A 22,300-nucleotide genomic window follows, 5' to 3' on the forward strand; every position below is an offset into this window, starting at 1 on the left:
GTGAGAGGCCACAGCAGCTGGGAGCTCACCTGAATCTCTTCCAGAAAGAGGTTGGTCTCCACAAAGCGGTGGCTCATGAAGCCACCGGGTGCCCGGCAGTTCTGCAGGAAGCGGGCCGGGTTGGGGCGTACTTTGGGGTTAGCTCCCACCAGCTCGCAGTAATGGGTCACCAGGGATTTGGGGATCTGTGGGAGACAGCTCCATGTCAAAGAAAGGGTGGTGGCCGTGTGGCAAGGAAGAAGGGCCTGGCACAGAAGAGGCAGCAGGGGCTGGACACTTACCTTGCCGGGGTTGCGCAGGGCGGCTGCCCGAGGAAGGGGCCCGTTGAAGACTTCCCAGATGAGGCAGCCCAACCGCCACATGTCTGCTGACCTGTGGCGGTAACCCAGAGCTGTTCAGGGATCCCCGGCATTAGTGCCACCTCCAAACTGCTTGAGCTGCCTGGTACCCACCGGGTCACAGGCCCCGGCTGTGCCCCCCACCGACCCCTCGGCCCCACTGAACAACAACGACAAAAGGCAAAGCTCAGAGAAGAACGGACATCTGCTTCCAACACACAAATTCAGAGGCACAGAACCCCTAGACTATGTCCTCCTGAGACCCTGGTTCCCTTCCCAGGCAGGCAGCAAAGGCCAAGGGCTTCCCATCTAGCCTAGGGGTCCCAGGGCTGCAGGGGGCCTCCAGCGCAGGGCAGATCAAGGCACATGGCCTCAGGCACCCACCACTTCTCTTTGACAGCTCTGCTACTGTTATCAGCCAGCTCCGGGGGGTCGTACTGCTCAAGCTCGGGGATGCCCTTGCTGGGCGGTCCCCCGCCGTTGCCCTGTGCCGAGCACATGTAGTCCAGACCCCCAAGCTTCCACTCGCCAGCCCTGTCCACGAACACGGCGGCCATGCAGACATTATTGTGGATGAGGTTGCAATCGTTGACTAGGAAGCTGAGGGCTTTCACGATCTGGTGCAACCCCCACGACAGCTCCTGCTCCTTCAGGCCACCCGCTTCTGCTCTTGCCTTGAGGTATGTTCCCAGTGGGGTCACAGCCTCGGTCACGATGTAGAGGCACTTTTCTGTCTGGGTAAGGAAAAAAGTATCAGGGTACAGCTCCCAGACGAGGGAGGGAAGATGAGGAGCGTGATAGGGAAAGAGGTAGTGGAGAAGATACCAAATCTGAGGGTGCTGAAGCACTTGGGTACAAAGTGAGGGCCAGAGGAGAGTAAGATGGGCAGATCAGGCAACAGGTACCTCCAACCCATCGATATAGGCCAGGATGTTGGGGTGCCGGAGAGTTTTGAGGCGTTTAAAGGCAGCTCTGGCCACTTGGGTCTGCTCTTCAGCTCCGGGTTTCACATCATACACGAAGATGGACACGGCGCTGCCTGTGGCCTGATGGAGAACACAGCAACCTGAGAGGCACGGACCAGGTGACCACTCCAGCCTTCCTGGGCTTCACCAGCTCCGAGGCCGTCTCCAGAGCAGAAGGGAAGGGACTCCAGCCGGTCTCGCCCCAGGACGGCCCTTACGGAGCGGGCCAGGCCCACGTGACCCCGTCCAGTTTGCTTGTCCGTCCCTCGGTCCTTCCGCCCGCCACGTCGTCACTGCTCGCCCCGCTCCCCAGCCCGTTGCCGGGAGCCTTAGTCGTCGCCACGTCAGGCCCGGCGCGACGCAGCGGGGCCGGCACACAGACTAGGAAAGACCGAGGTCGGCCGCGGCCTGCGGAGCAGCACCGTACCTCACCTTTTTGCGGCCTCGGTGCAGAACCCAGAGTCCAGGCGGGCTGCCTTCGGGAGGCTCAGGGATCAGCTCGAACGGGAAGTCCCGGACAGGGTCCCGGGCAAAGAACCACATCGTCGCCGCCGCCGTGGGCTCGGGAGCCTCCACTCCGGGTCCTCCGGCCGCCCGAGCCGGGGCGGGGCGGGGCGAGGGCGGAGCCACTCTGGCCTGTGGGCGGGGCTCTGGGGATGGAGGCGGGACTGAAGGCAGGTCTTCCCGGGCGGGGCGTAGTGGGATGGGCGTCGGGGAACGGGCGTCAGAGCCTTGACCCGCCCGCTGTGGGCTCAACCCGGTGGCTGGTCGCCTGAACTCTCCAAGCTTGTGGCCTTGTAGAGATAGAAAAATGGAATGAAACAGTTGGAGGGGGCTGAATCACAACGGGAGGGTGGCAGCGGAGCCTATCTAAGCACGGGGAGTGGGGGGAGATAGAGAGATAGAGAGATAGGAAAGATGGGGAAGTAGGAGCTGCGAGGGGAAATGATTGCGTCTAAGCCAGAGAAGCTCCTCAGCCAGCCAGCAGGCAGATTCCGGGCTCGGGCGTGACTTAAGCAGTTACTACAGCAAAGGTACAAGGTGACCTTGAGAGTGGGGTCGAGGCTGAGGCGGGCAAGGGATGCTGCAAACGTCCTGACAGGCCTGGGACCCCTGGGAAGCTGTTGTTAGGGCGTCTAGAGGCACTCCGTATCTCCGAGGTGGGCATGGGTGCTGGCCACAGTGTCCTGCGGGAGCTTGGAGCTGGAAATGAGCTGGCAGAGGGAACATGGCAAAGCCAGGGACAAAACCTCTTCTTCCAGAAATGTCTCTCATCTCCCTCTGCGGGCTCACAGCTGCCTGTCACTCCAGTTTTAGGGATCCAACACCCCCGTCTGGCCTCCGTGGGCATCTGTACACCCAAGGCAGACATACAGACAGCCAGAAGCCTCAGCTCTTCTTTCACACAGTCAAATATTTGCACTTATACCATGTCACATATTCTTCTTCAAAGCACATAAAATAGAGCATGTCTCGTTGTTAAAACTTGAAGCCAGGGGGCTAGAGAGATGGCTCAGAGGTTAAAAGCACTCTGCTTTTCCAGAGGTCCCGAGTTCAATTCCCGGCAACCACATGGTGGCTCACAACCACCTATGATGAGATCTGGTGCCCTCTTCTGGCCTGCAGTTGTATATGCAGGCAGGACACGATAGTCATAATAAAATAAATCTTTAAAAATAAGTAAATAAAACTTGATGTAATTTATTCTATGTGTGTTTTCTCTGCTTGAAAATGGGTAGAATAGTACTACCTATCCCGTAAGATTAATAGGCTAAAAAATGCTACCCAAGATATTCTCATCCTAACACCTGTAACCTATGAATAGGGTACCTATGTCAATGGGATTAGACATATGCAAGATACACAGATTCTTCTGGAGCACCCGTAGGCCTGCTTTAATCACACTGTAGTGATGATGAGGATAATGACAATGACAGTGATACTGGTGTTAGTGACGATGGTGGTGATACTTTCCAAGTGCCCGTGTGTCAAGCTCTCGCCTGAACACTCTCACTGAGGCCAGCCTGTGTTAGACAATACCTCTCTTCAGATAAATAATAAATACCTGAAGAGCAGAGGGAGTAGCCTCTAAGTTGAAACAGACATAGAACCTCTTCCAACCCCCAAGTCAGAAATTCAGATCCTGTTAGAGACAAAATGGCTGGTTGTGTGCTGTGCTGGCCCCAGGAGAACATGCTGGAAAATGATCTTTGTTTCTTGGGAAACTGTGAGGGAAGCATGCTGGCTAGTTTTAGGTCCGCTTAACATAAGTTAGAATTATCCGAGAGGAGGGAGCCTCAATTGAGAAATTGCCTTCCTAAGAAAAACCCTGTAGGAGCTGGAGAGATGACTCAGGGGTTAAGAGCACTGGCTGCTCTTCCAGAGGACCCAGGTTCAATTTCCACCACCCACACTGCAGCTCACAGCTCTCTGTAACTTCAGTTCCAGATGATCCGATCCTCACACAGACATCCACTCAGGCAAAACATCAATGCACAGAAAAAGAAATAAATCTGCTGGGCATGGTGGTGCACGCTTTTAATTCCAGCACTCAGAAGGCAGAGGTAGTCAGATCTTTGTGAGTTCAAGACCAGCCCACTCTAAAAAGTGAGTCCAAAGCGGCTAGGGCTATTACACAAAGAAACCCTCTCTCAAAACAAAACAAAAACAAAAACAAACCTAAAAACTAATAAATAAATAAATCTTAAAAAGAAAAGGCTGCAAATGAACCAATAGGCCATTTTCTTAATTAATGATTGATGGAGGAAGCCCAGCCCACTGTGGGTACTGCCATCCCGAGGCTGGTGGTTCTGGGTTCTATAAGGAAACAGGCTGAGCAAGGCCTGAGCAAGGTCTGAGGAGAATGCCAGTGAGCAGCATTCCTCCACAGCCCTCTGCATCAGCTTACCTGGACTGTATTTTGTTGTTGTTGTTGTTGTTTTATTTGGTTTCCTTATGCCTCTACCTCCCTTCTTCACCCCAATCTCTTCCAACACCCCAAACTAGGTAGGAGAGAAAGAAGGTTAGTAGGGAGAAGGGGTGTAGTTCTCTTTAGCTGTTTCCTACTGACTAGGGTCTTTGGGTTCCTTGGGGCAAATCTTTGTTTCAGGATATCTCCAGCTTCTCATCAAACGGCATCAACAGGAACCAGGAGCAGCAGGGGGAAGCATCCGCAGTCTTCTTCTTTCTCAGAGACTTCTGCCCCCATCCCACACCCCCTCCCCTCTCCTGGATCTGGCATTTTCTTCCTCTCCAGAGTTCTCAAAATTAAACTCTCTGCATCTGGCAAAGATCGCGCCCTTCTCAGAGTCTGCACGAGACAAATAGTCTGTTGCCGTGGACAAGCTAAAGCAGCCTCATATCCACACCTGGGATTAAAACAAAACCATGTTTACACAACATAACTGAGTTTTCAAAGACACCAAAGCTCCCACTCCAGCTCCTACCTGGTTTGAGCTCCTGCCTTGGCTTCACTCAATGACTGACTCAGGATGTGTGAGCCAAATAAACCTTTGCTCCTCCAGTCACTTTTGGTCATGGTTTAACCACAATAGTAACCCTACGACAGGAAGCATCTCTAGAAGCCCCCCAAATCCCCAAGCTGAGCATGGGTTCTGGCCACAGTGCCCTCCTGCAGGAGATTGGAGCTGGAAGATGACCCGGTCACTAAGCTAGCAGAAGGAACACAGCAAAGCCAGAAACCCAACCACTTCTAGAAATGTCTCTCGTGGCACTCTGATGGCAAAACTTAACATTCCATCCTGTGATGAAGGAAAAAACGTGGCTTTTGAGACAGTCTCAGGTAGCTCAAGCTGACCTCAAACTCAACACAGACCTGAGGATGGCTTTGAACTTCTTTAAGATTTTTTATTACATTTATTTAGTTCTGTACATGTGTGTTTTGTGTACATGTGTGGGTTCATGGGCCTCACAGCATTTCTGTAGAGATCAGAACAACTTGCAGGAGCGAGCGGGTTCTCTCCTTCCACAGGAGGGTCCCGGGGATCAAAGTACGGTCATCAGAGCTGGTAGAAAGTGCCCTTTTTGGCTGAGCCATCTTGCCTGCCCAATCTTCTGCTCCTATCAGGAGTCTTGAGATGCTGGGGTTACAGGCATGCACCACCAGGACCTTATTTGACCCTGGGGCGTAAGCCTGGGTCTTCTTGTAAGTCCTCTACCGTCTGTGGCATATCCCCAGCCCACACACGTCTACAACTAAAAGATGAGTGCCAGGCCATCGGTGGTGTTGAACACCCTTTAGTCCCAGCACTTGGGAGGCAGAGGCAAAGGGAGCTGAGTTTGAGGACAGCCTGGTCTACAGAGCGAGTTCCAGGACAGCCAGGGCTGCACAGAAAAAAAACTCTGTCTTGAAAAAGAAAACAAACAAAAAGCCTAAAAAAAAAAAAAAAATTATCAGCGTGGGAAAATGTCCTTTTCAAATGCATATGGAACAATCCTGAGAATAATTTATAAACCAAGCCCAGAAATAAGAGAGCTGAGTGTGGTAGGAGGTGGAGGCAGAAGGGCCGGGAATTCAAGGTCATTCCCAGCTACAGAGTGAGTTCACTTGGGCTGAGCTGTGGGAGACCTGGTCTTAAAACACCAAAGAAGGAAGGAAGGAAGGAAGGAAGGAAGGAAGGAAGGAAGGAAATAACTATTGTAGAAGTAATGCTGGGTGCAATCTCCAAATGCAGGAGAGTTGAAATTAATAATAGAGGGCTGGAAAGATGGCTCAGAGGTTGAGAGCACTGGCTGCTCTTCCAGAGGTCCCGAGTTCAATTCCCAGCACCAACATGGCAGCTCACAACCACATATAATGAAATCTGGTGCCCTCTTCTGGCGTGCAGGTGAACATACAGATAGAGTACTCATATACATAAAATAAATAAATCTTAAAAAATAAATCATTAAAAATAAGAAATCAATCATAGGGGCCTAGGGACTCACATGGAATCCCAACTCTGGAGAGGCAGAGACAAGAGGATCCCTGGGACTTACCAGCAAGCCAGCTCCAGCCAAATAAAAAGCTAGACAGCCATATCCGATGACCTCTGGCCTCCATATGCATGCGCACACCACAAACGCACAAATCAATAACAGAAAGAAATTGGCGTTTTTTCATCTCTTATCGCCAGGGGCAACTTTCCCTCAGCTACTTAGTGCCTGGATGTAGCCCAGGCCAAATTCTCTGATGGAGACACACAGAGGGCAGCTGAGAAACTCAGCGTGCTTGCTCTTCACAGCACCAATGAGAGGGGGCAGTCTCTCTCCAGCCTCTCTAAGAGGTCTCTGCAGGGGCTCAGGCTGCACTCGTCTAGGAAGACAATTCTGCATACGGTGTCAACATCTGGACTGAGGAAGCAGCAGGTGACTCCCTCTGCCATGCGCTAGCCAAAGGCACACCATTCACCAGTATTCACCCTCAGACCAGGGGAAGGCCTTGCCATTCCTCTGAGTCTGACCCAGGAAAGGTCTTGCAATTCCACGGGGCTGAGGCACCGGAGTCCTTGACATGGCCACGCTCCTGTCAATGCCAACAACACACATTCACTCAGGACTTCATCCACTCCCCGCACTAGGGGACCGGACACCTCTGGCCTCTGTGGGCAGCGGTACTCACCTGCACACACCTGCACAGACCTGCCAGGGTCCATACGTCAAGTTCTAGGCCTCCCAGGACTTCTCAAACTAAAACAAAACGGCACACTCCTTTTAATGCAAAGGGAGAAAGCCCAAAGCAGAATTTTTCCAAGGCACTCATTTTCAGCGTGCCCCACGGGTCCCCGAAGAGTCTTATACCTACCCACAGCAGATGGTATGCCAACATCTCTTTTGGAGGGGACTAGCCAATGGCACTTGTTTGCACATAAAAATCTTTCCTGGCGGTGGTTTTTGTGAGGAGAGGTGGAAGGACGCTTCGGCTGGAGGTGGGGAAGGACAGTGTTGTGTCACCTCAGGATCCGGCTGATCATTGAGCAGGAGATGAAGAGCCATCAAATCGTGTGCTGTGAGGAGACCGGAAAGTTCTAAACATCTGTCAGGGGCGGCCTGGGAAGGGGCAGAAATGGGAACACTGGAGTCCGGAGAGCAGTCGGGAGCGGCTCCGTGGCCTGTGGCTAGGCCTGGGCAGAGGTGACGGGCTTCCAGAGCCAAGGCCAACGGCCAACGCAGGTGAGAGGTGGGCCTGGAGAGATGGCGCCGTTCGGGGCATTGTCTGCTCTTCCAGAAGAACAGAGTGTGTGCGATTCCTCATCATTGCTTGCTTGATTTTATCTACTTCATGTATAACGGCCACGAAACCATTGCACGTATGTATGTGCCGGTTGACATAGGGGCGTATTGTTCAGCAAACGGTTCACAAACCACTGAAACTCCTGCTCCCGGGGTTCCAACGCCCTCTTCTGGCCTTCCCTGGCACTACACAGGGCGTAAACTTCCAGACACAGGAACATAAATCATAAAGCTTTAATTTAAAAGAAGAAAGAGGCAGGTATGTTGATGTATGTCAAGAGGCAGAGGCAGAAGCAGCTGGATCTCTGTGAGTTCAAGGCCTGCCTGGCGTAGAGGGTCAGGCTCTGTCTCAAAACAAATACATTTTTAAATTTTAAATTAAAAAAAGAGAAGAGAAGGCCAGTTATAATGGGGCTATCTGAATGTTATCACAACAAGGAAATGACTGTTGGAATTGCTGAGCCTGTTAATTACCTTAATTTGATCATTGCTGAATAATAAACCCTTATATAACCGGTACACTGATTAAACATGAAATAAATAGAGTCGAGCAAGCAATGGTGAGTCGGGTGTAGGTAAACACTCTTAACTCTGATCCCAGCGCTCGGAAGACAATGGTAGGCAGACCTGTGCTTTCAGGGCCAGCCTGGTCTACATACCATGTTCTGGCTATCCAGAACTACACAGTGAGACCCTGTCTCAACAAATAAAAAATAGAAGGGGGCAGGGACTTGGAAGTGAGGCTGGGTGGACAGCTGGTCCTGAGGAGCCTGTCTGAGCGTCTCCTGTCCTCTCACTGTGGCGATTTCGCCCATCTTCTCATGTGTGAGTCTGTCCGAGGTGCCTTCTGAAGGGACACCAGCCAGCTAGCAAACACAGCTCTGGCTGGCCTCGCCCTTCTCCCCATTCTCTCTGCCTTGCTAAAAAACCATTAGATTACGTCCCTTATTTGGCCACTTCCTCCTCCTGAGGCTGACCACCGAGGTCCAGCTATCAGAGTATTGAAGTCCAGCAATCAAAAGCCCCATTTTTTTTCTCTCACCTACTTAACATGCCCAGTTAAAATTAAACACCTTGGTGCCAGGCAGGGTGGTGCATGTCTGTATTTGCAGCACTCACTTGAGGAGGCAGAGGCAGGTGACTTTGAGGCCAGCCTGGTCTACAAAGTGAGTCCAGGACATTCAAGGCTACACAGAGAAACCCTGCCTCAAGAAAAAGAAGAAAAAAATTAAACACCTCATCCTGACATGGTGTTTTCCATTTTACCCTTATAAACTGCCGTTTTCCTATGGGCCACATTTGTCTCCCCTACCTTACTCCTCCCCAGGGAGAGGACTGCCTCTTCCCCTTCTCCTTTCTCTTTGTCTTTTATTCCCTTCCCTTTCTTTGTCCCTGTGCTGAGAACTTGGTCTTGAGGTGTCTGAGGTTCCCTACACCCTCTCTAGGAAGTCTTATGAGCTCACCTAGCTGACATCTAACTGCCAACAGTCACTAGGCTCAGCTCCAGGAGGCTAGAGACAGCGCCCAGGGTGAGGGGAATGTGCTGGGCATCTGGGCTCCCGCTGTAGCTCAGAGAGAGCTGGTGAGAACTGGAAGCATGCAGAATGGGCGCGGCCTTGTGTGGACAGAGGCCACAACCGTCTCTCTCCGGCCTGGATCCACATGGAATCCACACGGAAGGAAACAGGTCCAGCACTGTGTGTTCACCCTGGAAACCCAATGATTCCCAAACCTCCCAGCATCTTCTCTGAGGGAGAGTAATCCAGCCAGGATGGATAAAGGAGGCACCCTTGTCCCCTGTTCCCTGTCTCCACATCCTTTAAATTTATTTACTTTTTTATATAATATTTATTAAACATTTTTATATACACACTATATATTTTCATATACACACATTAAATTGTGTGTCTGTGTTTGTATGTGTGTAGACACATGTGCCACTGTTGTGTGTAGGTCAACGAAATCCTTCAGCAGTTGGTCCCTCCTCTCATCGGGGGCCCAGGGATTGAACTCAGGTCATCAGGATTAGCAGCGAGCACCTTTAATCCACTGAGCCATCTTGCAGGCTCTCCGTGTTTTCTTCTCAGGTAACATGAAGTTCTTGTCTCCTGGGCATCAGAGAACTCTAATTAGGCCAGTATGCTGGCTCAGTAAACGCACTTGTCATCCAGTGTGAGTTTAATCCCCAGACTCCCGCGGTGGAAGGAGAAAGCCGGTTCCTGCAGGATGGCTCCTGACCTCCACACTGGCTACATGCTCCCTGTGCCCCACAGGATAAATCACTAACCTGTGGGTATCTGAGAAAGACCCTCACAAGCTTGGGTCCACCAACAGTCCCTGGGGGAAGGGGTGCGGAGAGACAGCCTACAAGGCACAAAGGGGCCGCCCCTCTCCAGGGACGAATGGTCACTTAACAGCTGCCCAGGGAAGGTGGGGTCGCTGTCTGTACGATCCTGCACTCCTGTACGGAACCCCAATTCAGTTCCTACTTGGTAAATACCTACGAATACACACACACACTTACATAACATATATACATGTAACAATCATTGAAGAAATAGAGGCCATGAATTCTTTGAGTAAAGATGATGATGTGTGGGAAGTATTTGAGGGAGGACAGTGAACAGGAAATGACGTAGTTATATTTAAATGTGTTTTAATTGTTGGTGGTGGTTTTGGGGTTTTTTTTTTGGTGTTTTTTGTTTTGTTTTTTTCAAGACAACGTTTCTCTGTGTAGCCATGGCTATCCTGAAACTCACTCTGTAGACCAGGCTGGCCTCAAGCTCAGATCCACCTGCCTCTGCCTCCAGAGCGCTGGGATCAAAGGTGTGTGCCACCACTATCTGGCTTAGTTTTTCATATACAACATTTTAATTATGTTTCTTCTCAAATCCTCACATCCTGGATCTCCATCTTCCTACCCGTCCAACTTCATGTTATTTCTCTCAGAAATAAACACAAACAAACGAAAAGAGAACAAAGCAAAACAAAAACCCCAAAGACGAAAATACAGCAAACAACAATAACAACACAGTCTCCAACTCGGGTGGAATCGATGCTCTGGTCGCTGCCCTCTCTGCCGGGGTTGGATGGACTCTGCGGGAGAAGTCATAGAACCCCACTGTCCCTCGGGCTCAGGAGGGAGACTGGGTCTCAGGGTGGCCACTCCATTCCTTTCTGATGCCATCTTCGGGGAGTGCTGGTGAGTTTTCTTTCCCAAGAAAACTGCAGGGTCTGAGGAGCAAAAAGGGGGGTTTGAAGAACAAAGGCGGGTAATGGGGAGGGGTTGGCTGCCAGGTTGCTGTCCCATCATCAGTCAGCAGCGGTCAGAGCCACATGGCCGGAGCAGCACTTCCTCACAGGCTCCACCGGGTCACCCACACGGCTCTGGGGACCACCCCAGACCCCCCACCTCATCCACCCCGCGATCTGCGCCCTTGCCTAGCCCCTGCCTCCGTCTTTACCCATAGGGACAGCACCAGAGAGGACCAGGGAGAGCTAGTCCTTGCTCCTAAGCAGCCCGTCCTAACTACCTGCGAGAAGATGACCCTCCTCCGGAGCCCACCGGGACTCCCCTTCCCCACACCTCCTTCCTGGCAGGGCCACCTGCACAGCTCAGCTTCGGCTCAGCCCAGCGTGTGCTTTTGCTTGAAAACAATGTCAAAACATCATCTGTAGCAGAGCAAATTCACCCTGTGTGCTGCTTGGTTTTCTAAAAAGGCACATAACTGCCGAACTATTTCTTGCAACCTGTTTCCTAAGTCCAAAGCCATTCTTTTCTTTTTTTCTTTTTTTTTTTTTTGGGGGGGGGGGAAGGGGAGAGCTGGAGAGATGCCTCAGCAGATAAAAACACTAGCTGCTCTTCCAGAGGTCCTGAGTTCAAGTCCCAGCAACCACATACGGTTCACAGCCATCTCTCATGGGATCTGACTTATATACATAATTAATTAGTTTTATCTTTTTGAGACAGGGTTTCTCCGTGCAGCCCTGGCTGTCCTGGACTCACTTTATAGACCAGGCTGGCCTCAAACTCACAGAGATCCTCCTGCCTCTGCCTCTCGGAGTGCAGAGATTACAGACATGCACCACCACACCTGGCTCATAAATAAAATTTTTGCAAAGATTTTGTGATGCCAGAGCTCTGGGAAGCAGAGGCAGGAGGATCTCCGTGAGTTCGAGGCCAGCCTGGTCTACGAAAGCGTTCAGGACACAGATAAGGCTACACAGAGAAACTCTGTCTCAAAATAAAAGAAAAGAAAAATAAAATTTATTTATTTATGCTTGGTTTCCGCCACACCCCCGCTACTTAGTAACTTTTTTGGTTTGGCTTGTTCCTCTGGGTGAAGAGGCTGCTACGGCAGCAGCTTGGGCATCATGCGCCCTCTGGTGGACCTCAGGGGCAATGACACAGCCGCCGCACCGGACTTGGGTCCCAGCCTCCCCAAGGCTGCAATGCTCCTCAGGTCTGTCCTCCAGACCCAGGTTCAAGGAACCCGGCTTGTTGAGAGGAGGCCCCGAACCCCTGACTCTCACACTTGCCCGTGTTGGACGCTCCCATGTTCTGCTGAGCCTTCATCTGTTTCAAATGGTCCTTGTCCACTTCCTGCTTGGTGAGGACCAGGATGGTTATCACAGAGGAGGCTAATGGCCCAGGGCCAATCCCACAGCTTTCACGGGGTTCATGACCCTCTTTCTGAGGATGTATCCCAACTCAGGGGCGAGGGGCTCAGGCTCCTGTGTGCCCTCAGGCGAGCTGTGGCTCCTCCGGGCTCTGGTTTTGTTCTGGAAGCCTTGTCAGTCCTGGCTCCTGAGAGGATCCCGCAGAGGACGCTGGCAGTTTTTGATCAACCCCCGGCGCTTCAGTGCCACAGCAGCTGCCACCCCTGTACTATTTATGTTTGTTCTTGGTTTATTTGTTCTTGAGACAGGGTTTCTCTATGCAGCCTTGGCTGACCTGGACTCACTTTGTAGACCAGGTTGGCCTCGAACTCACGGAGAGCCGCCTGCCTCTGCCTCTCTGAGTGCCCGATTTACAGGCGTGCACCTGGCTATTTTGTTTTTTAATGTGTACAGGAGTGTGGCCTACCTTCCTGTCTGTGTGCCACAAGCAAGCCGTGCCTGGGAAGGCCAAAAGAGGGTGTCAGATGCCCCGCTATGGACTCTTATGAGCGAACTTGTGCTGGGCTCTGGAGACGTGGGTCCCTTGCAAGTACAAGTGCTGTTAACCCCTGAGCTATTTCCTATTTCTCCAGCTGCATCCCAACCACCACCACCACCACCACCACCACCAAATCAGGCCTGGCCAGGCATGTTTATAATCTGAGAGCTCAAAGCAGCAGGACCATGATTCCCAGCTAGCCTTGGTGTTCTGGTTTGCTTTCTCTGTGATGAACACAAGGACCAAAAGCAGTTTGGGGAAGGAGGGAGTTATCTACATTTCCACGTCTCTGTCCATCGGGGACAGAAGTCTAGGCAGGAACACCTGACAGGAACCTGGAGGCAGGAGCTGAAGCAGAGAAGATGGAGAATGTTCACTGGTTTGTTCAAAGTCTTGCTCAGCTTGGTTTTTGTTTTGTTCTGTTTTTGTTTTTTTAGATTTATTTAATAGATACAAAGTTCTGTCTGCATGTACACCTGCACACCAGAAGAGGGCACCAGATCTCATTATAGATGGTTGTGAGCCACCATGTGGTTGCTGGGAATTGAACTCAGGACCTCTGGAAGAGCAGCCAGTGCTCTTAACCTCTGAGCCACCTCTCTAGCCCTCAGTTTGTTTGTTTGTTTTAATATACCATGCAGACACTTTCCACATCTATCATTAAATCAACTAACTGCCCTCACAGGGTGGCCTACAAGCCAGTCTGATGGGGGCATCTTCTCCATTGGCATTCCCTCTTCCCAGATGACCCTAACATGAGCCCCATTGGCAAACAAGCCAACCAAACTAACCAGTACACTAAGCTATTCAGTGAGTGAGCGAGTTCTACCAGCCTCATGCCCCAAAACAAACAAGAAACAAATCAATTCATTCTAAGCCAGGCGTAGTGGCACTCAGGAAGCTGAGGCCCAAGGCTCCCTTGAGCCCAAGGACCAATCCTACATATTGATCCCAAGTCTTAAAAAATAAATAGGACAGACCTTAGAGGAGGGGCTCAGTGGATAAATGGCTTGCCTTGCAAGCTGAAGGACCTGGAGTCCACGAATGTGCGGCCTCCATGCTGGGGTTGGGGTTAGGCCAGACAGGCAGAGCCTTGGGGCTCCCTAGCCAGCCAGCCAAGCATACTTGGTAAGCTCCAGACCAGTCCAGGCCCATCTCAGAAAACAGCTGAGGGACAATAAGGTCGTCCTCCATGAATGCATACACTTCTGCACACACGCGCGCACACGCGCACACCCCGAGGCCTGGCTCATTTGGTAGGGTGTTTGTCCAGCACGTGCAGAGTAAGCCTCAAACATTTGCATAAGCAAAGCATGGCAGCACATGCCTGTAATCCCAAGTCTGACATGGAGGAAGCAAGAGGATGGAGAGTTTGGGGCAAGCTGGGGCAGCCCCAAAAGTCATCGTCATCACCACCACCATCATCAATGATAGCAGTCATTCTAAGGTGGGAGAGATGGCTCAGTAGATGAAGCATTTGTCATACAAATGTGAAAACTCGAGTCTGGATTCCCACATGAAAGCTGGTGAGAGATGGCTGAAGAGCACTGATTGCTTTTCCAGAGGACCAGGGTTCAATTCCCAGCACCCACATGGCAGCTCACAACTGTCTGTAACTCCAAGATCCTCACACAGACACACATGCAGGCAGAACACCAGTGCACATAAAATAAAAATAATGTAAAGAAAAAAAAAAAGAAAATCTGTTAAAAAATAAAAATAAAGGAAAGAAAGAGCTGGACACAGTGACATGTGCCTGTGATCCCAGCACTTGGGGAGGCAGAGGCAGGTGGGTCTCTGTGAGTTCAAGGCCAGCCTGGTCTACAAAAACGAGCCCAGGACAGCCAAGGCTACACAGAGAAACCCTTGTCTCGAAAAACAAAAACAAGAGAGAGAGAGAGAGAGAGAGAGAGAATCCCCCACAGGTGTACCCAGATGCAGTTAGGCTGACCCGAGTTAGCCTTACCAGCTGGGTAGGCTTGGAGGCATTCAGGAGGCAGAGACCGGCCCTCCCCCAGCACCCTAGTCAGCTAGACCCACCAAAACTCTCAGTCTCTGGGTTCAGGGAAAGAGCTTGCCTCAGGAAATGAAGAGAGATGTGATCGAGGAAGACACCCAGTGTCCATTCTTCTCACACACATGAGCACATACTCACGCAAATAGACTCATATATACCCATGCAAACATACATGCTCTGGAGAGAGGGCTCAGTGGTTAAGAGCACTTGTTGCTCTTGCAGGGGACCTGGGTTCAATTCCCAGCACCCACATGTGTCTCATATAACCGTCCTTAACTCCAGCTCCCGGGATTGGACACCCTCTTCTGATTGCCTCAGGCACCAGCTACCTATGCACAAATACACTCAGACGTTAAAAATTAATAAGTGCTCTAAAAAGAAAAAGACAAGACAATTGATGCAAGCTTGGTGGTTGCACCTGTCCTTGAAAGACTGGCGGAGCCAGGCGTAGTGGCACACACAGGGTTTCTCTGTGTAGCCTCGGCTGTCCTGAACTTTGCCCTGTAGACCAGGCTGGCCTTGAACTTAGAGGCCCCTCTGCCTCTGCTTCACAAATGCTGGGATTAAAGGCATACATCACTACCTCAAAATATTTTTGTTTGTTTTGGGGGGCTTTTGTTTGTTTGTTTGTGACAAGGTTTCTCTGTGTAACCTTGGGTGTCTTGGAACTCATTCAGACCAGGTTGGCCTCCAATTTACAGTAATCCACCTGCCTCTGCCTCCCTCCCAAGTGCTGGGATTTTAAAGGCATGCGCCAGTATGCCCAGCTTGTTTTGGGCATTTTTTGCTTGTTTGGTTTTTTGCTTGTTTTTTTGTTGTTGTTGTTGTTGTTTTTGTTTTTGAGACAGGGTTTCTCTGTGTGACCTTGGCTGTCCTGGACTCCCTTTGTAGACCAGACTGGCCTTGAACTCACAGAGATCTGCCTGCCTCTGCCTCCCAGAGTGCTGGGACTACAGACATGCCCCCGTCGTGCCCAGATCCAACAAATGTTTTTAATTGTAGTCAAATTGACAGTAATGGATGAATGGGTTAAAAGAAAAACGAAATAGGGACCAGAGAAATGGTTCAGCAGTTAAGAGCTCTTCCAGAGAAGCTGGGTGGTTTCCAGCACACACGTGACAGGTTACAACTGTCTATAACTCTAGAACCAGGGGACCTAACACTCTCTTCTAGCCTCCACTGGAGCCAGGCATGAATGCGGTGCACAAATACGCATTCAGGCACAACAGTTACACACAGAAAAGGAAGTTTTGAAATACGGAATATCTACTCACTGTAACAGTGTCTGTCTTAGTCACTGTTCCGTTGCTGTGAAGAAACACCATGGCCAAGGCAGCTTATAAGAAAGCATTTAATTGGGTTTGCTTGCAGTTTCAGAGGGTTACTCTGTGATCCTCATGAGGAGAAGTATGGTGGCAGGTAGGCTGGCAGGCAGCAGAAGCTAAGAGCTTACATCTTATCTATAGCTGGAGGCAAAGAGAAAGAGATGGTCCGGCATCTTGGAAACTCCAAGCCCACCCTCATCGACACACCTCCTCAAACAGTCTGCATCCTCCTCAAACAGTTCCACCCACTTAGGGCCAAGCGTTCAAAGGCAAACCACCTTCCTCGGAAATAAAAACACGTGCCACCGCTGGGCACGGCACACACCTTTAATCCCAGCACTCAGAAGGCGGAAGTGTAGTCCTCATCTGCTACTTTGTGGCTTCCTTTTTCTCTCTTCCATCCTTCTCCACCCTTACTAACCCCCTGACAGTGTACAGGAGAGAAAAAAGGATAGAGGGGAAAGGGCGAAGTTATGGTTGGAGTACTTCCTGCTGATGAGGAGCGCAGAATTCCTTGGAGTTCCTTGACCCTCTCTGCCAGTCTGCCAGGATATCTAATTTCTTCTCCTTGTTTCTATTTTTTTTGTTTGTTTGTTTGTTTTTGTTTTTTTTTTAAGAGTTATTTATTTATTATTTACTCAGTAGCCTGCACACCAGAAGAGGGCACCAGATCTCATTATAGATGGTTGTGAGCCACCGTGTAGTTGCTGGGAGTTGAACTCAGGACCTTTGGAAGAAAAGTCAACGCTCTTAAACTCTGAGCCATCTCTCCAGCTCTCCTTGTTTCTTCTTTGCACACTCTTTTAGAAACTTTTATTCACCTGCTTCAATTATTGGCTAACCTAGGCCTAGTCCTTGGAGCTTGTAGCCTCCTTACAATCTAACCTAGGCCGAGAACATTTTCAGCCTCTGAGACTTACTGCCTTTCTTGTTCTTACTGAGTTCTGGGCTGGCTCATACAGTTCAGCTGTTCTGATTAAAACTCCTCTCCCAGTTGACGTGACCAATCCGGCCTTTCTCTTGGGCCCTTTTTATTACTGTCCCAGTAAAACCGCCTCTTCTCTGTCATTGCCCCTGAAGTAGCTTCCCTCTCCCCTCTCTTCTCATGAGAGTGGGGCATAGCCTAATCTGTCAAGTCTTTTTCTGATTTGTCAGTTTCTGCCCCTCAATTAGACATCACTTTAAACATGAGTGCTTCCTTTACAAACCAACTTTACTTTCATTGTTTGGGTTTGAGATTAAAGGCATAAACCACCACACGAGGACTTTTCTTTACCTGAGCTTTTCTTTACCTGAGTGCTGGAATTAAAGGCACGCACCACCATGAGTGGACCTAACCTTTTTCTTTACCTGAAACTTTCTCTATACCAGGCTGGCCTTGAACTCAGATCTGCTTACCTCTGTCTTCTGGATTAAAGGTGTGTTTGTATTCCATCCGGATCACACAGACCTGGAAGGTCTTTGGATATGATCTTTTGCCAAACAGCCATGTTCTGAATTAAAATTCCGTTACAGCACACATGACTCCTTAACAATCCTCAACCAATAGCATCCAGCCACCAAGCAGCCACGCACCTATGGGGCTCTAGCATTTATACATCCTATGAAAAGTCCACAAAGAATTCCAAACATCACACACTCGCAGAAACAATCTGCAGCTGGCAAAACCATGACCCTGCTAGAGCACGAGGCAAATCAGAGTCAGCTGCTTCGAAGCAGCTCCATATCCCACACCTAGTATTAAACCAGAAACAGTCCCATAACACTTCTGTGTTTTTTTTTAATTTATTTAATTTTCTTTTATGTGCATTGGTGTGAAGGTGTCAAATCCCTTAGACTTGGGGTATAGACAGTTGTGTGCTGCCATGTGGGTGCTGGGAATTGAACAGACAGTGCTGTTAACCACTGAGCCATCTCTCTCCAGCCCCTTCTCTGTTTTTCTAGTCCATTGTCTTCGGCCATGACTACAAACAGTTTTTTTTTTTTTCTGTGTTTTTTAAGAAACCAAAATTCTCACTATACCGAGGCAAGCAGATCTCTGTGAGTTCAGGGCCAGCCTGGTCCACACAGTGAGATCCTGTGTTTAAAAAGTAGAAGTTGGGGCTGGAGAGATGGCTCAGCAGTTAAGAGCACTGGCTGCTCTTCCAGAGGTCCTGGGTTTGAGTCCCAGCACTCATATGGCAGCTCACAACTGTCTGTAATTTCAGCTCTAGGGGGTCCAAGGCCCCCTTCTGACCTCCACAGGCACTGTACATACATACATACATACATGTGTTGTACATACATACATACATGTAAGGCAAACATTCATACACATAAAATAAGCCTGGTTTAAAAATTTGTTGGCTTAACTGGCTCGGTGACACGTGCCTGTAATCCCAACGCTTGGAGAGGCTTAGGCAGGTGGAGCTCTGTGAGTTTGAGTCCAGCCTGGTCTACAAAGTGAATCTAGGATAGACAACAGCTACACAAAGAAACCTTGTCTCGAAAAAGAACTAAAAAATAAAACATTGTTGGCTTGTCTCAGGAAAAAAAAACACATTGTTGGTCTGAGACAGGGTCTCAATATGTAGCTCTGGCAGAGATCCACCTGCCTGTCTCCTAAATTCTGGGATTAAAGGCATGTGCTGCCACACCCAGCTAAAAATAAACCTTTAAAAAATGTTTAGCCTCCCATGGAGACGTAGGCTGACCAGATTTGCTAAAGAGGCAAAGACCGGAGAATCTCTGTGGGTTCAAGGCCAGCACAGTCAACAAAGCAAATTCCAAGACAGCCAGAATTACAGAGAGACTCTATTTAAAAATTAATAAAAATTATATATATATAGTACTCCGAAGCAGTTCAAGGACATTACCTGCAAATGCCACATTTGTACACTAGGTAGCAGCAAAATCCTGTCCCTTCTACTCAATTGCCTATCTGCCCTTGTCGTGGCCAACGAAGCATGGCGTCCGCTTAAAGGGGCAGCATTGCAGAGGCTGAGAGCCATTCTCACGTTTGTCAACTAGACCTGGGCTTCAGAGTCAACAATCCAGGTGCCCAGGCATACGGTGCACTGTGTAATCCTTTAACCCAGGAGGCGGGGCACCTGGAGAACGTGCCTGGTTATGACCCTAACCTAAAAATAAAAATCCCATCTTCCCAGTTCCCTCCCCAAGCCCTTCCCTTCCTAACTTCAACACTGGATCTGCATCAACCAGCTTTTGGGCCTGCGGCTGAGGCTAGACGTCAAAAGGCATTGGTTAGGGAATGATAATCAGGATTATCGGGACAATGAAATAGGAGCATGTGGACAGCACTCCTGGGAACAGAACACAGTGACTCATTCCTGGAACCCTAGCGCTCCAAAAGTTGAGGCCCAAGGACCCAAATTCAGAGCCACACCGGGCTACACGGTGAAACCTACGCTGAAATTTCTAGATTTGAACCTAACCTTATGGGGAATTTCTAAGCCTGCTTTCTGTTCTTTTTGCTCCCAATCCTGGCCCCAAATCAGGAAGCATGAGGACTGATCTCTGCTCACATCACGTGCTCTCCAACGGAAATCTTCATGCCTCACCTCTGCAAACAAATTTGTCCCTGAGACACAGACCCGTGGGTAATTCAGAAAGGGCCCTTACTGAATTGTGGCAGTCTAGTTTAGCTTTTCCCCTAGCAGGGAAAGCTCGTACCCAGGGCGTAGCCTGAGTTAGCGTGGTCTGCAGACTTGTCTGGGTCACTTCAGCTGTGAAGCTGTCCGGCACTGAAGGAACTGGAGCATTGGGATAGACTAGGCAGGGTTGCCTTGGCAGAGACGGAGAAGGCTACTGGGCCTTTAAACACGACCACTTATATTCCCTGCATTTTCCTTAACTACTTGAAAATTAGTCAACCAAGTATTCAAGTTTTGCTAACCGGAGGACGAGGACTTGGCTTAGTTATCTGAGGCCCTTTAGGCTAGATACATGTCACCACAGGTTCCCGAACTGGGCCCATAACCTTCAACTCAGGATGTTTTTGCCCAGGGAGTAAGGCCGGAGCAGCAGGCAGGGCACATGCAGGATGGAACACCTGGGACCCAGGCCTGTCCTTACAGCAGCCATTAGTCACAGCCCTTCAAGCCTGAGAAACCCAAGCTGGTTTTGCTTTGGAGTCAGGGTTTCTAGCTGTCCTAGAACTCTGTAGACTAGGCTGGCCAGGAACCCAGGATGGAAGTCTTCCCCACAGCTTTAAAGTGGCAAAATAGGGCAGGGCACATGTTCCCATTCTTGAGCCAGGGCTTGAGGGTTAATTTGGTGTCTGGAACCACCTCCAAACACACGTAACTGTGCTTAGCTTCAATTCTAGGAATGCTACTAGGCATTCTTCAAGCACTTAAAACATTACCATCATTCACTCCTTTGTTATTCCAGAGTATACAAAGAGTACTCTAAAATTCATCTTTTCATGGGCAACCCAGGATGTTTACTCTATGGAAATAGGGCCTGAACAGCAGGAAGAAAACCTCAGGGATACAAGGCCAAGAATGACTACATTCATAATGGGCCACCTAGGACCTGTCATCCTTTCAGCAGCCAGATAGTATCTATCAAAGAACCATGCAGGCTAAGGAAGCAGGGTGACCTTGTAACTCAGTATGGGAAGCTGAAGCAGATGAGAAATGAGTCTAGCCAGGCTTAGAGTAGGCCTGTGTCTCACACACAAAGAACCACACCAATGAGAGATTTTCAGCTTTTATTTTGCAAGATCAAAGTATTCAATAATGGAGCCTTGTTAATACTAGAAGAATTGGGCACAACCTGAAAAAGACAAAGCAGTTAACAGTGATTCTCCATAAGTTCAACACTGAAGCTAAGCAGAGTTTGTGATGTCAGCTCTTACCTCCTGATCCTTGAACCCTCCAAGAAAAATGTGAAGGCCTTATGATACTAAGAGTCAAGCAAGCAAAGACACCGTAGGGATTTGAACCCCATCCTGGAAACCAGGAGTGCCAACCACCAGCATCTTTTGCTTTTTTTTTTTTTAAGCTAGGGAAAGGCTAAAAAGCAAAACCTGAGAAAACAAAAGTTTGTTTTCCCAGGAAAAGAAAAACCTTTATAGCCCTACTGAAGAATCTGCTTCAGCTAAGATGCTAGCTTGGTCAAATCTGTAATGTCCACCTGAAAAAGTCTTAGCAGAGAAATTTTGCAATCCCACCCAGCAGCTCCCTAACTGGCTTGCCTTGTTCAGCTCACTTTCTGCAGTCCCACCCAGCATTCAAGTATAAAACATCACTACACCCTTTACTAGTTTTAAATTTGTTTAGTCACTGAATAGGTGCTATATATATAACACACCTTAGCTACTTAGCTGTGCTTTTAATGTTCTGTTTACAGGCAGGGAAAAAAATGGCCTTTTCTAGTGCAACCCACCGGACCTTGGCACCGTGGTTACCTTGAAACCGATTATGCATCATGCCCTCAAGGCTTCAGCTACTGGCTGCATCAAGGTGAGGGGTGAAGGGTCTGTGATTAGGCCAAAGGCACAGGGTGACGATGTGGCAGAGAAGTCACTTGTGGGGAGACCTTGTAACAGGCTCTGGAAAAGCTAGGGAAAACTGGTTGCCCGCTTTCCCCCTTTCCCTCCCCTTCAAGCGCAACTTGAGGTTTGGGCTGGTAACAGCTGCTATAAAAACAGCGTTCTCTGGATGTTAAAGCAAGCCCAGGGACACTCAAGCATTCTTTGGATGCATCACTCCAGCAAGGTGTTGAGGCAGTCCTCACTGCTAATCAAAACCGGACCAGGACACCACTTTTGACCTTGGTACAATAGTGCTTGCTCGTCTCTTGCCACAGGAAGGCTCCGCTGTCCTACAGTAAAAGCCTTCGGTGCCTTTAGCGAGGGGTACCTGAAAAATCTTAAAAAAAGGCTTAGCGCCCACCTCACCCCTCCACCCCAAGGCCAACAAAACCGCTTGGTATCATGCTAGCTACTCCAGCATGAAGCTGAAGAAATTTAACACTATTTATTACCAATAACTAATCTTAAACAAGAAAAGACTCGTTCACCTGTTGTCCTCATTTTGTCCACTGGTGAATTCAACTGGAAGCTCCTTCTACAGTCTGAAGAGTACATCTGAAAGAACTAGTGCTTCCCAATCCCCACATTGAAAATGGACTTTTGATTCACTTAATTGATTTAAAGTAAATGGGCTATTTTTCCTTACTGGGTCTGGCTTCTCTGGCCCCTCGAATAGGTGTCTGCTGTTCTCAATGTTCCTGCATGTAAGAATTAAGACCAAGGGAGG

At 49.5% G+C, this 22,300-nt stretch overlaps 1 protein-coding gene across 4 annotated transcripts in view; it reads right to left on the reverse strand.

The window, feature by feature from the left end:
* The window catches only part of Scyl1 (SCY1 like pseudokinase 1), a 13,953-nt gene extending 12,017 nt beyond the window's left edge, over nt 1-1,936 (reverse strand). For 2 of the 4 annotated variants that reach the window (XM_021638366.2, XM_021638364.2), the window contains exons 1-5: nt 1,736-1,936; nt 1,244-1,384; nt 723-1,072; nt 282-372; nt 30-185 (exon numbers count right to left, since the gene is read on the reverse strand). In XM_021638366.2, the coding sequence (XP_021494041.1) occupies nt 30-185; nt 282-372; nt 723-1,072; nt 1,244-1,384; nt 1,736-1,846 (849 nt within the window). In that variant the 5' untranslated portion in view covers nt 1,847-1,936. Of the gene's footprint in view, nt 1-29; nt 199-281; nt 373-722; nt 1,073-1,243; nt 1,385-1,735 lie in introns of those variants that run through there. The other 2 variants (XM_060384774.1, XM_060384780.1) reach the window with 2 other exon arrangements.
* Nucleotides 1,937-22,300: the final 20,364 nt, after the last annotated feature.

This window comes from Meriones unguiculatus, chromosome 1, assembly GCF_030254825.1.
Source record: "Meriones unguiculatus strain TT.TT164.6M chromosome 1, Bangor_MerUng_6.1, whole genome shotgun sequence".
Classification (NCBI taxonomy): domain Eukaryota; kingdom Metazoa; phylum Chordata; class Mammalia; order Rodentia; family Muridae; genus Meriones; species Meriones unguiculatus.